Source organism: Pleurodeles waltl, chromosome 5 (assembly GCF_031143425.1).
Source record: "Pleurodeles waltl isolate 20211129_DDA chromosome 5, aPleWal1.hap1.20221129, whole genome shotgun sequence".
NCBI classification, from domain to species: domain Eukaryota; kingdom Metazoa; phylum Chordata; class Amphibia; order Caudata; family Salamandridae; genus Pleurodeles; species Pleurodeles waltl.
Window position 1 is genome coordinate 615,867,832 of NC_090444.1, and position 14,628 is coordinate 615,882,459.

The window sequence follows — 14,628 nt, forward strand, 5'->3', positions numbered from 1 at the left end:
TGGCTCCTTCTCAGAGGTTGCCTTTTTTGGGGCCATCTTGGATACAATGTCCTTCAGTACCTTTTCTCCTTCTCAACAAGTCTGGGACATTTAGGCTATGATCCCAATGTTTCAGCCAAGGTTCTGGGTCTCTGTGAGAATGCCTCTGAGGTTTGTTGACCTCATACTTCTTGCTTGACTCCTCCCCCATGTAGCATATGTGGGCTCTGCAGTGGGAGCTGAAGTCTTAGAGGGCCCAGCACCTGGGAAACCTGTTTGATGACATCCAGGTTCCACAGGAGACTGCATCAGATCTGTAGTGGTGGCTGCTCGCCTGCAATTTTGCCAGAGGCAGTCCCTGCTTCCTTCTCCACCCAGAGTTGATGGTGGTAACAGGAGTGTCCCTGCAGGTTTTGTTGGTCACCTGAGACCCTGCTCCACATTAGTATGTTGAAGCTACAGGTCATCCCCTCGGCTCAAAAGGCTTTCCTGCATCCATCAAAGGGAGGCCAGTACAGTCTCTCACAGGCAACACCATTGCCATTCGATATTGCAGTAAGAATGGCTAAGTGGGGTCCCGATTCTTCAGGCCTTTTCTCTGATCTTGCAATACCTGTTGGGATCTTTAAATGGCAAGGCATATGAGCTGAGCAGGTAGCACTTGATTGGTCATGAATAGTGCCTACACCCTGATGTGGAATAGGGCATCTTCCAACAGTGAGGAGAACCCTGGCTAGATCTCTTCACCACCGTCAAATGTTCAGTGTTGCAATTTCTGTCAGTTAGAGTTCCTAAGATTGCTCTCTAGTTACGCATTCAGGTTAGGACGGAGCACGCGTCTCATGTATGCTCTTATGCCTCTGCATCTCCTGCTTGAGTTCTGAAAAAGTTCAGCAACAGCTGAGTCCAAGTGATCCTAGTGTCTCTGGATTGGACATGGTGGGTTTGGTACTACAAAATGCTGGGAATGAGCATTTGTCCTCTCAACAGGCTTCTGGGGGGAAGATCTTCTTTCCAAGCTGTAGTGTATAGTTCTGCACCCAGACCTGCACAATCTACACTTCCGTGCGTGGAGGCTGAGCCAGCTGCAGCTGACTGCATACACTTTATGACAGAATGTTGTGGATGTGATCTTCATATCTAGTCGCCCCGCTGCAAGGTCCATCTATGCCGGGCGCTGGGACAAGTTTGTAGCCAAGGTTGGAGTACTCAGCAGAGTCCCATTATTAGCCAAACTGTTGGATGTGATACTGTTTGTTTTGTCTTTAGGTTATTTGTTAGCCATTTTGTCCATTTTGCGTCTACCGGCCCAACTGTCCTTGCTTAAATCATATGTGATGTGTTTTATTAAGGTTCGACAAGCAGTCCCTCTCAAACTGTAATGCCACAACGGGACCTTAATTTGGTCCTCACGTGCACTTCATTTGAGCGCATGCACACCATTTTGCTGTGTCTTCTGACCCGCAAAACTGCACTTCTGGTTGCAGTCACGTCAGCTCATCACGTGAGTGAGCACCAGAGTTTTGATAGAGCCCTCCTCCACTTCTTTTTTCCCCCAGTTAAGCTAGTGTTGACAATCAGTAGGATGGCTTTTTTGCCAACAATTATGACGTCATTTTATGTTTGACAGTCCAACATCTTCCCAACGTTCTTTGCCCTGAATCACCCCTTGAAAGAGGAGAAGAGACTCCGTCATTTGAGCCCCAAAAGCACCATAGGCTCCTAGATCAATTGTACTAAAGACAATCAGGTGGACGGTTTTCTTTTTGTCGGGTTGTCTGTGGCAAAGAAAGGTAAGGCAGAGTAGAAAATGACTTCAGTGTATAGTCCTCTGTATTAAGACTTGCTTCGTGCTGACCAAGAAGCAGCGTCCAAGAGGACTGAGGGCTTGGTCCACTAGGGCAAGGCTGTGCATGCGCAGTGCCTTTTCTGGACATCTGTCGGGCCACAACATTGCGTCAGTGCACACACTCACCAAACAGTACTGCCTCGACAGCCAAGTCCAATGCGAGGGGCATTTTGCACATTCGGTCCTGCAGGACTAACTGGTTTGAGCCCACATCACAGATCCTCCACCTTTGGTAGGTACTGCTTTGGTATCTTTTATATAGGCGAGGAATCTGCAATTAGAAGTATCACTCAGAAGAACAAGTTACTTACTTTTTGTAACACTCTTTCTGGTGGACACTGTAAGTGCAGCTTCCTCACTACTCTCCCATTATCCTGTTTTGAAAGTTGCCTCTTTTAACATCTAGAATGCTCCTAAGTTACAGAGCTGCACAATAGTACCTCCGGTTCTGTTGTGCTCCTCATCCAAGGAGACAGAGTGAAGCATGAAACTGACATCTCCCGGCAGAGGCTGCACATTTATGCCGGTCGTCTCCATCACTTCCAGGGTGGACAGAGTCAGTGCAGAGCTGAGCAGTGCCTCCTAGGGGTGCGTGGGAGCACTGCTGAAAAATGTCCAGGTTCAGGCTGGCGTCTTGGGAATGTTCTTACATTGAGTCTGCAGTTATATTGAGTATCCTCCACAAAGAGCGTTGCCGAATATGAGGATGACACAATTTAACAGGAAGGAGTTTAGCAACCCTCTCATGAAGTACATTGCCTCTGTGTGTACATTTTGACCATCATTTATTACTACTTCTCTTCCTCAGCCTAACTCCTCCATCACCATAAAGTAATTACTTCTGTTACCCAACAGGAATGCACCATTGTAAAAGCGTTCCTTACACTACTGTACTGGGCTGCTTTCTGTAAGGTCCTGTAGGTGCAGTCCTTAGGCTTTGAAGCAGTGTAGTCCCCCAGGAGCGGAGATGTTGGTGTTCCCAGAGATCTGAAGTGGTCTAATGCCGCTGGCATTTAGGTGCTGCAGTCCCTGATGCACTGCTGGGCTGTGGATGTTGGTGTTGCATTGCTCCCAGGCTTTGAAGTACCAAGCCTCGACCTCCCACATGCAGCAAGGTATTAACATCTCTTGCGCCACAAGATTCCCCTGTGAGAGATGACCAGTGTGGTAGCTTTATTTTTGTGGAGAGTCCTGATTTGTTTTTCTTTAATCTTCCAGCCTTGAGACAGAAATACCTATCCTAGCAGTGCAGCTCCCAAGACCGTCGCTTCTTTCTCCTCCTACACCCCTACTGGCTTTCTGTCTCTCCCTAATCTGTGAGGAGGGTTAGCAGGGTCTCTGATTTGGATGTTCTCAAACGATTGTATGCCAGTAATGCACTAAGGTTCCCTCTCTGATGTCGTTCCTAGGGCAAGGATTAGCTCTTTTGAACTTGGCTTCCTTTGCTAGGGTTCCTGGTCGCCGTATCAGCGAAAGACACGCAGTGTGAAGCCTCGGAACACAAGTACAGGACTCAAGAGAACTCAAAAGCATGAGAGAATGTGTATCGCATCCGAGTAGATGACATTCATGAGTGCACCAGAACACACACAGAAAAAGAAACTACCTCGAGATGAACACAGATAGACTGTATTCAATCCCTGACATAGATTGCAGGATCCTCAGATGACTAGGAGGCAGTTCTCTAATTGAGGGCCGATGTCGTGAGAGAGGAGAAGGCCTTTAAGACAGCACAGACACAACCCACAGGAGGAGAGCAAGCCCTGCATGACATCACTGCAAACAAAGTTTTGAAGCATGGTGGCTCTGCTGTGGATCTTTTTATCTGAACTAAGCCTCAAATACTGTGCACAGAATAATTTGCAGCACATCTCTGATGTGTTTATTTAGAAAAGTTATATCAAAGGCAGAAAGCCTATCATTGTGACAAAATGCCAATAGTTCAAGTGTAGATTGCTATTACACTTTGTTAAAGCATGTAGACAAGAGTTTTTACAAGGAAACTCGTAGATTGCTGTCATCATTGCTTTACTATTTCAAGATGGATTACACATTTAGAAGCAACATGCCCGCCATTTTGGATTGGTATAACGATGATTCTCCTGGCACAGTACCATCCCAAGATGGCTGTCTGTTGCTATGTTTATTTCTTTTTTGTTATTGCCAATATGTGCCAGTTATGTTTAGTGTATCCATTTTTGTTTTTGCCTAGTTTTATTTTTATTTGTCTTCCATATGCTTGTTGAGTTTTTGTGTGTGTCATATTGTTGATGCCTGTGCAGGTGAATGAAAAATGGGACAGAGGGTGGATGCATTAGAGAAAGGAGGAGTGACAGAAGTCCTCATATTATGAGCTGAGGGCCTAAACTAACCGGTAATAGATGAGGTAATTTAAGTTAGAAGTCAAGAGCTATTACTTTGACCAATGCTCGTTTTTTTTATTTACAAGACATAAGTTCCATAATGCATTATAGATTGAAACTGCAAAAACTCTGCTTTATCTTACATCATTATGTTGCTGAAAAGGATCTCAAATATTTTCATGTATGTATGTGTTATTTACATCCTATTAATATGTTGACAAAAACATGTACTGTTTTCCAGTGCCGCGACTAGCAACATCTCATCTCGTCATACTTGAAATAGGGGGATTTATTTTTTTGTTCTTCATCTACAAGCAATCTATCTTCAAGGTTGAGCAGTTGCCATATTAAAAAAAAACAGAAGCTAGCAGCATTTGAAGGGATTCCTTCATTTACTCTCAATACATCACCCACTCAGCTGTGCAACCTCTTAACTTGATAATTATTCTCAGAACTTGACCCGAAGGCCTGCTTAGTCTGTGGCAGTTGACAAACATGTGGGACAAGTTATCTCCATCATTACATCGAAAGCACAAGATGATTGCGTCTTGTTGAATTATAGTTAAAGTTGTCAGATTGGTGTGGCTTTGTGCTTCCTAAACCCCTGAGAGGAGGAAGTTCAGGACCTTCCAACGTTTTTAGCATCCCTGTGCCCAGTTCCTGCCTCCCTGATTTTGTGCAGAAGCTTTCCCAGGAGCAGGGTTGGCTGGCTGAAGGTGATGGGCTTTTCAGGTGGGTGGTGAAGATGATTGTTTGGTCAGTCTTTGCAGCCCTCTACAGGCTCTCTGTGGAAGGGTGCGGGGCACTGTATTGAAAAATGAAAATGTACCTTTTTTTTGTTGAAGTTTGAGTTGTCAGTGATCTTGTGGACCGCTGCCTACACCCCAACAAACTTTTGTTTAAACATTCACAACTTTACAAAACATTCACAAATTCTCAAATGCATTAGCATCTCCCTTAAGGTGTCTGGTAACTTTTTAATAGTTTGTGATTTGGATTGCTATTAGAAATCAATGATACACAAGGTAACAAATCGGTATTTGAAAGGGATGTCCACAGCAAGCCCTGTTGACATCAAAGATTAATCCTCGGTAGGCAGGTAACGTAGGTTTTATCATGAAGTTTATTTGAAGAATAAAGTATTAGTTACAGTTTAAGTGTGCCATCTCAAAGCCCTACCAGGAGCGGCATCCTGCCGCTCAGCCCACTCTCTCCAACTGATTTCTCCAGAGATACATAAACATTCAATGACATCACACACATCCTGGCTTAGCAGCGGGTATCAGGAAAACTAGGGAGAGAGAATGCATTATACCTAAATTAGTGTGTAACAAGCCCCTTTCTAGTAGTGTTTAGTAAACCATTTGTACACCTATTTACTAAATCACAAATACTTAAGCAATTTGGTAAACTGGTTTAGTACATAGGAAAAATCTTTCTAATGTTACAAACCCACTAATTATGCACATCACAGGGTTTGCTGCCACTAAAATATTTTGTACATCTGACTCAACATTCCATTGAAAATAGAGATGTCACACTAGTCACACTGGTAAATATAATATATTCTTATGTAAGGATTACAGATGTTTTGGAAGGCTTGCACTCACAGTGGAAGCAGCTACAACGCACAGTTTCACTATAAAAGATATACGTGATATGTCTTGCTTCTGCTGCTCGCTAATGTTTGGTATGCTAAAGTTACATATCTGATTATCTCCTGGGATTTTTACAGGGGTTTGTATTTATTGTGCTAGTGCATTAGATAATAAAAATATGCAACCATAAATTAATGTATTATAATGTAATATATATATATTTTTACATTTGATAGAATATTATTTAAGGATCAAGACAGAAATTGGGATGAAATTGAAAACAAACTGCGAGCAGAAAGTGAAATTCCTGTTCTAAAAACATCAAGCATGGTATGAGGACACATTTTTACAAAATACTGGCAAGAACTGCTTCCCTCCTTGTGATTCTTTACTGTTAAAAAATATTTCATATTTGACATGTGCTAGAATCAACAGCATTGACTGATATGACTACAAGATTGCTAGAAGTTCTTCAGAATCTCACTTTGCTTATTGTTTTGGAGCAGCAGCTGGAATTTATTACATGTTGACGTGCTGTAACTGCTAATGGTGGATAAAAATGGAAACAATTACATTGACTTTACCCGTACATTGTTACCAATTTCCTATACTGCTAGTTTTACTCTTACTGCAGTTAAAGATTGTTCTTGTCCTGATTTCCTACTTTATTTACATTTCAGGGGGACGATTATGTCCCCGCAGAGGTGATACACAGTCCCCAAATATCTCCAACAAACAGTCTGCTTTTAACCATGATTACAATACTGTTGTTTTTCTGCTGCAGTGTTGTTTTGCAAGGCATCTTTGTTTTTGGTTATTTTTTATTAAATCAAGGCTATTTTTTTATGTTCTGAGTGAGGGTAAGTGTTTTTTGTTTCTTGCAGTGGTCTAATTTTTTTACAGTTCTTTTCTCCTTCTAGCTATCTCTGATTAGGGAAAACTCAAGTGTGGGTGCAAGGATCTTTGCCATCACAAGTGAATGGACATTTTTTCACCACTTGCATATACGTTACCTCCAGTGATTTGGCACTAAGGAAGCTTTTGTTTTCCTTAAGCGGAATCTGACACCCACTGCTGTTGACGAGCCCATATTGTTACCTAGACTTACCAAAGCCATAAAAAGGGGAAGAAGGAGTGTGTGTCCCTCCTCCCAAATAACTGCATCCCCCATTCTGCATGTTATCTCACTTGTGGTGCAGGCTCTCTCTTGTCTGTTCTTCCCCGCCAAACTCCCTCCTTTGCACCCTGAGTTGCACGTTCCCATGTAAGAGTAAGCCTGTTACCATTCACAGACTGCATTTCTAAAGTTACTTCAGCCGAAAGTAACCCAAAGTAATGTTAAATTTACTCCATGTCAGGGCTGGAGTAAGTCCAGCACCACATATAAGACTAGCCACTACCAACAACCTTCTGTTGAAAAAGTACATATTAAATAATGTTAAATTAAATTATTTAAACTACTTATAATATAAATATAGTTAATTTAATGTGTAAAAAAATCTTTTAAAAAATCATGTAAATGTAACATCATTTAATAACCTTTTTTAAATTCAAAAATAATTTAACATTAATAATTGTATTAAAATATCATTAAATTACTTTCAATTCTGTACATCATTTTAAATAATTTTCAATACGTAATAAAAAAAATATATTTTCATTGGTGGTGGAATGTTTTTTCTAGTTTAAATTTAAGAGAAATTACAGATGTTACTCCAGTATTGGAACTTTCATAGATTCACATGCTTGAATCATTCCCCGTCGTCGAGATGGGAGTCCCCGGTACATTATAATAGCAATGTAGTAGTAACTATAGTGGAAAAAGGCCGAATGGCCTCCCGCCTTAGTAGCCTATCCTTGTCTATTTGAGAAAAAAGACCAAACTTAGATTTCAGCCAATCTGCTACCTTTCCCTCTAGAACCCTCCTGTGAGAAGCTCCAGTCCCTCAGATTTTCTACTGCACGTCGTGCTAGGGTGTCTCCACTGAGCTCTACTCAGTTAAACCTTTAAGGAACTATTTCTAGTGTTTTTCAGCCTTGGAAAAGAAGATTTCTTCGACAAATAAAGCTTCAGGCCTCTTCCCTGGTCGAGGAAAAATCTATTTTCTCTAATTATAACCATGTCAGATACGGAAAAGAAAAGCCTCTTTAGGGCCTGGGAAACCTGTAGTAAGAAGAGACTTCATTTTGACGATCCACACAAGGACTGCATTTATTGCTTTTATCCTGATCATGTGGCCATGGACTGTAAGGTATGCAGAACATTTTCTAACAAAACCCTTGAGGACAGTGAGGGCAGGCTACTTATTTGGCTACAAAAGTTAAAATCCAGATCAAACCCTGTTTCTGGTTCCGATAGTGAGGAGTCGTCTTCATCGTCAAGGAAGCTCCACAAAAGGGACAGATCACCTCAAGCTCATCATTCTGAGGATCTGTCCAAAAAAGCTTTGAAAAAGACAAAGAAAGATCTCCTCACAGGAGGTTTGTATCCTCCAATCGAGACACTAAAGAGCGTTCAGCTTCCTCAGAATATCAAAAGAAAGCCTCTTCTGAGCCCTCCACACCATCGCCTGTGGTTTGCCATACTTTTAAAAAGCCATCTGGGAAAAATACGACAACGACAGCGTCGACGACCGCGTTGTTGACAACAGCATCAAAAAGAGTGTGTACGGCCTCATCTTTGACCGTTATGATGACAATTGTGTCTCTGCAGCATGCAGTGCTTCTACTGTGCTTACCGCGACAACGCCCTAGTCGACGGCATTTTCTGTCAGGTCACTGATGATTAAGGTAGCCATCACCACACCTCCATCGATGAAACCGTCGACAGTGGCACAGTTACCGTTGTCAACTGCCTACTCGATGAGTTTCACCGTCGCCACAGCTGACTCCACTGACGACGTCGTCGTCGATAATACTGTCAACGACGGTCAAAAATTATTAAAAAAATCTAAATTGCTCTCTCCATCGCACACATCACCAAGTAAGTTATCATCATTAGAACCCACACACCTTTTAGAAGAAGAGGACTCGGACGATGAGGGCCCCATTTGGGATTGCACATAGCCCTTCAGAGTTGTATGTGAAATGCCAGGACTTGGATGATGATAATCAGCGTGATCCTCAATCCTTTTATTCACCCGCATGGCAATATCCTTACCAGGAACAAATGTTCCCTTTACCGGGGTCCCTTATAGCAGACTTGCAATTGATGATAGACGACTACAGAAGGTGATTTCCACCAGCCAGCTCTGAAGTACAGCAGCCATCTCTGCCTCTTTCTGTACCACTCCTCCCACACCTGTTAACCCGCGGATACTTCAGTTGGACGTACCTCCGCATACGCCCATATCAGTTTCGACACAGGATCTGTCGACATCTGGGGATGACAGAGAAGAGGGAGAGTTGCTGGATGCAATAACAGAGTGGGATGATTACCAAATTCCTACTCCATCTTTGCCCTCCCCTGTCCCGATAGATTCCCCTCCAGGCTACATCTGGGGATTTCACAGCTTACTAGAAAGAGCTGCGAAGAGGTTTGCACTACCCCTGCCAATGAAACAAATGGATTGCTTCCTTTATGATTTTAAGGAACCTTTTCCAAAAAGTGTAAAATCAGTGCCCATAGTAGACTACATTTGGGGCGAAGGCATCAAGGTAATGAAAAATCCGGCTACCGTCACTCCTATCCTGCCTTGCCTAGATAAGAAATATAACGACGATTCCCCGGCCTGCCTCACGGGACACCCTAAAATGGACTGAGTCATTACCCAAGCAGCGCAACGCATGTCTAGAAACCCTTCAGCACCAATATTGGCTCCGCCAGACAAGGAAAAGACAGGATAACATAGTGAAATGCTTCTCCTTGATGTCTTCTCTTATGCTAAGGGCCTCTAACTCTTTGGTATAATATGACAGACAGCTGTGGGCAGACATTGCTCCCTACTTAGATCAACTCCTAGAGGAATTAGAGAAGGAAGCGAGTAGAATATTGCAAGGAGGAGGAAGGTCTTCCGCTGAGGTTATAGACTGTGCGATGGATATCGCTACCACAGCGTTTCGGCAGGTGCGGCTGTTTTAAGGAGGGAAGGTTGACTCCGTGGAACTTCTATTAGGCCGTAAGTATAGAACAAGATCCTAGATTTGCCTTTTGACGTAGAAGCCCTCTTCGGAAAGCATGTTGATGACGCCCTACAGACCATAAAGACCGATACGTACACAGATAAGTCCCTTGGCACCCTACAATTTAGAAGGAAGCCCTTTCGGGTGCTAGAGTTCGGGGGTATCCATCCTACAGGGGAGGATTCCAACAATCTAAATATCCTTCGTTTTCATCTGCTTCATAGTTCTTTCGTCCTCAGAGCCAACATAGGCAGCCTCTGCAAGCGGTATATATACGCGAACAGCGCAAAGGGAAGAGCAGGAAGGCGAGCGAACGACAGGACGCAGGCAATGACTTTGGTTACGTACATTTCCTCTGAAACAAAAATAAGAGGAAGGATTTTCCAACATTTTCAGAATTGTCAAAATATGACATCAGACCAATGGGTCCTAAACCTGGTCATACTTTGGAATTCCATCAGATCCCACTTGCAATACCCCCCATTCCACGTATGTTGAAACACTTAATCTACTTAAACAGGAAGTCGAGTCAGTGCTCATCAAGGGAACTGTAGAGAGAGTTCCGGATCAGGACAAAGGAAGGGGTTTTATTCTCTGTTCTTCCTAGGTCAAAAGTAGTGGAAAGATTACTGTCCAATCTTAGATCTCAGGGATCTCATTACTTACCTCAAGAAGCAGTCATTCATTATGATTACCTAAAGAGATATTCTTTCCCTTCTCAATCCATGAGATTATATGTCCACCCTCGATCTACAGGACACCTACTTCCATATCTATATACTCCCATCCCACAGGAAATATCTCAGATTCACGGTAGCTGGAGTGCATTTCCAATTCAAAGTACTTGCAATCGGCCCCAAGAATTTTTACCAAATACCTAGCTCCAGTCGCAGCCTTCCTCAGAGGACACAAGCTTCAGGTCTTTCCGTATTTAGACGACTGGCTCATCAAAGCCAAGTCCAGCTCTCAGGCGCAGAGGTCAATATGCGCCTGCAGGTAGCTATTCGCGAATCTGGGCCTAACTATCAAACTGCGACAAATCAGCTTGCCAACCCTTGAAAAGAACATTATTTCTGGGGGCAGTTTTGGACACATCCAGCAACAAGGCAACTCCTACAGGAGAGAGGCTGAAAAGGCTCATATCCCTGGCCAGGCTAGTGCAAAAAAAGAAAGTCTGTTTCAGTTCGCCTCTTTAAGTTCCTGTTGGGAATGATGTCCTCCTGCATTCCACTGTTGCCATTCTGTCATCTCATAATGCGACCCTTCCAAGAACAGCTGGAACTTCAGTGGTCACAGTCCACGGGGTCTTATGACGATATAATCAGAATAACGAAACCCATGATAACATCTGTTTGGTGGACTCAAGAATCTCACTTGTCAGTGGGACTGTCTTTTCTCCTCCAACCAACTCCATGGGTGATCTCTACTGACGCATCTCTCGAAGGTTGGGGAGCCTTCCTTCAGAACCTTTAAGTCAGGGGCTGATGGAAGCCGCATCAGAGGTCTCTTCATATTAGTTATCTCGAATTGAAGGCAGTCTGCCTAGTGCTTTGCGCTTTCCTTCCAAAGATAAGGGGCTCATCCATTCTCATTCGTACAGACAATCCTATAACTATGCATTATGTCAACAAGCAGGGAGGAACAAGATCTCTCCTCTTATCGCAAGACTCTGAGGGCATTTGGAACTGGTCCATCATTCACAGAGTGAGTGTTCGTGCAGAACACGTTCCGGGTGCTCAGAACGCCATAGCGGACTCTCTAAGCAGGTCGACGTCATCCATCCACGAATGGGAACTGGATCAGGCGGGGTTAAATCGAGTTTTCTCCCTATGGGAAAAACCAACTTTGGATCTTTTCGCCACCCCGCAGAATGCAAAATGCCAATTCTTTGCAAGTCGGGATCCCCATCGGGGCTCTTGTGGAATGCGTTTTCGATTGCATGGTCAGGAATTTATGCTTACGCTTTTCTTCCCATTCCCCTCATACCGAGAGTACTAGCAAAGATCAAGAACGAATGCTGCAGACTTCTCTTGATCACCCCGGCATGGGCTTGGCAACATTGGTTTACAGAGCTGCTTCTTCTCTTCGAGAGCCACAACATCCCTCTACCAGTGACTACGTCCCTCCTAACAATGAGCGGGGTCAAATTCTTAACCCGGATCCAGCTTCGCTTCACCTGACAGCCTGGCTCCTGAACACCATCAATTTGCACACCTAAATATTCCTTCAGACTGTAGTCATCCTCGCCAGAGCTGCAGCTTACAGTACCAATAAATGTTATCGCCTGAAATGGAAGCGGTTTTGCAAATGGTGCAACAGGCTCAGGTACATCCTTTCACCTCATCGCCGGAACAGATACTACCTTCTCTTCTCCATCTAGCCAGATGAGGTTTGGAGAACACTTCGATTAGAGCCCCTTTAGCGGCAATTTCCTGGTATAAATGGAAAGACAACGCACCACCTCTGTGGTCTGAAGGGTCATAAACCTATTTCTTAAAGGACTTTTTCGATCTTTCCCACCAGTCTGACTTCACCACCATTGTGGCAGCTTAACCTGGTTTTATCCCAATTAATGAAACCTCAGTTCGAACCAATTCACAAAGCAGACTTAAAATTCCTATCTTGGAAAGCCGTTCTCCTTCTCGCCCTGGCCTCAGCCAGAAGAGTAAGCGAGATCCAATCAGTCACTATCCAAGACTCTTTCTTACAGTTCAATGGAGACAGGATAGTCTTACAAACAAATCCAAAGTTTAGACCCAAAGTTCCTTCGGATTTCCACATTAATCAAGTGGTTGTGCTAAAGTTGTACTTCCCAAATCCTTCAACACCATTGGAACAGGCTCTTCATTCCTTGGACGTTAAAAGGTGTCTCTAATTTTATTTGGACAGAACTAGACACTTTAGAAAATCAAATCAACTTCTGGTGGCACTCAGTGCCTCTATAAAAGGCCAGTCGCTATCCAAGCAAGGGATTGCAAGATGGATATCCTCTATCGATTATTGTCATAAAGCGACAGGAAAACCTCCGTGCAAACCAACTCATATACATTCAACAAGGGCGGTTGCCGCTTCCACGGCGCTCTTCACAGGTGTGCCCATCCAAGACATTTGCAGGGCAGCCACCTGGAAATCCATGCATACATTTGCAAGGCATCATTGTTTGGAAGAAACACCGCAGGGTGCTGTAGCGGTAGAACAAGCGGTACTGCGGCATTTGTTCCAATAACGGTGAGAATAACGGTGAGCTGTTGTAATTTTCTTCATTTTTTCTCCCGCCAACCCCTGTATTCTTCCCCTGACAATGCACTATTTATCATGGTACAGTGGTAATACTTATCATACAATATGCTTCACTACTGCTTGCTATTCTGATTCACGCATGTGAATCTATGAAAGTTCCCATACTGGAATCTTTCATAGATTCACATGCAACCCTCCCACCTCCCTTGGGAAGCTCACCCGTTCTATGTTCTTTCCTTCGGATACTTTGGCAGTCGTGCTTTGGAAAATCTGTGGGACTGGAGCTTCTCACAGTAGGGTTCTAGAGGGGAGGGTAGCCTGATTGACTGAAACCTAGGTTTGGTCTTTTTTCTCAAATAGACAAGGATAGTCATCTAAGGTGGGAGTCCATTAGGCCTTTTTCCATTATAGTTACATTGCTATTATAATGTACCGGGGATTCGTATCTCGACGACGGGGAATGATTCAAGCATGTTAATCTATGAAAGATTCCAATACTGGAGTAACATCTGTAATTTCTCTTAAGTTTAAACTATAAAAAACATTCCACCACCAATACTGGAGAACTACCGTTACAGTTAAGTAACTAATTTCCTTATGTATAGAATAAATAAAAATTCTTTTAATTGTTTTATTAAAAATGAATTACATTTGTTGTTCAATTAAAACCGTAACAATTTTTTTTCACGAGTTATTTAAAAATATATATGTACAATCTGAACTTTCAATTTAGTGTGTGTGTATATATATATATATATATGTGTTTAAAAATTTTAATTCAGTTATTTTATTTTATCATTATTTCTGCCCTCCTCTATTATTTTCTATGGGAGTGTGTAGTAGTATCAGTGGTGGTGCTGGTCTTAATACTGGTCCATTTTAGCTTTAGTAACTTACACTCTTATTTTTGGGGCCTTTTTTACACACAGCACAAAGAAAATGCTCTCATTAAAAGTAATAGCCTCTTGGCTTAAAAGGCAAGCCATTGTCGTATTGTAGGCGATGAACCCATAGAGCTGCAAAGATTACTCAAATCAAGTACGTAAATTGATTATTGACACTGGATGAGCTGTAGATTGCAGGACTCTTTTAAAATGTAGGATCTAAGCTTGCTTTTGCAGAATATTTCTGCTTGTAAAAAACAAAATACCATACAAGTAATAATTTTTTTGCACACATCTTTTGTGTGTCTCTAGGGAATAGCAAAAGCCTGTGTAAAGCATGTTATTTATACATACAGTATACTCTGATATAAATTCTTGTTCTATTGCAATCAATAAGCTTTTGACGAAGCCAGAGGGCAGCATGAAATTCTTTTGTTTCTACATCATCAATTTCATCTTGAAATAGAAATTAAATATGTTGCTGATAATGCAAATGAAAATTAACTCTTTATTCATTTATCCGTAGGAGATTTTATCAATCTTACAAGAGCTGAAACGAGTTGAAAAACAATTGCAAGGTAGACATTGTTTTT

The 14,628-nt window shown here is 42.6% G+C and overlaps 1 protein-coding gene across 7 annotated transcripts in view; it reads left to right on the plus strand.

The window, feature by feature from the left end:
• CEP170 (centrosomal protein 170) overlaps positions 1-14,628 on the plus strand; it is a 556,616-nt gene that overhangs the window by 482,323 nt on the left and 59,665 nt on the right. For all 7 annotated transcript variants that reach the window (XM_069234469.1, XM_069234471.1, XM_069234466.1 and 4 more), the window contains 2 exons: positions 6,026-6,119; positions 14,562-14,613. In XM_069234469.1, coding sequence (XP_069090570.1) covers positions 6,026-6,119; positions 14,562-14,613 — 146 coding nt within the window. The remainder of the gene's footprint in view (positions 1-6,025; positions 6,120-14,561; positions 14,614-14,628) is intronic.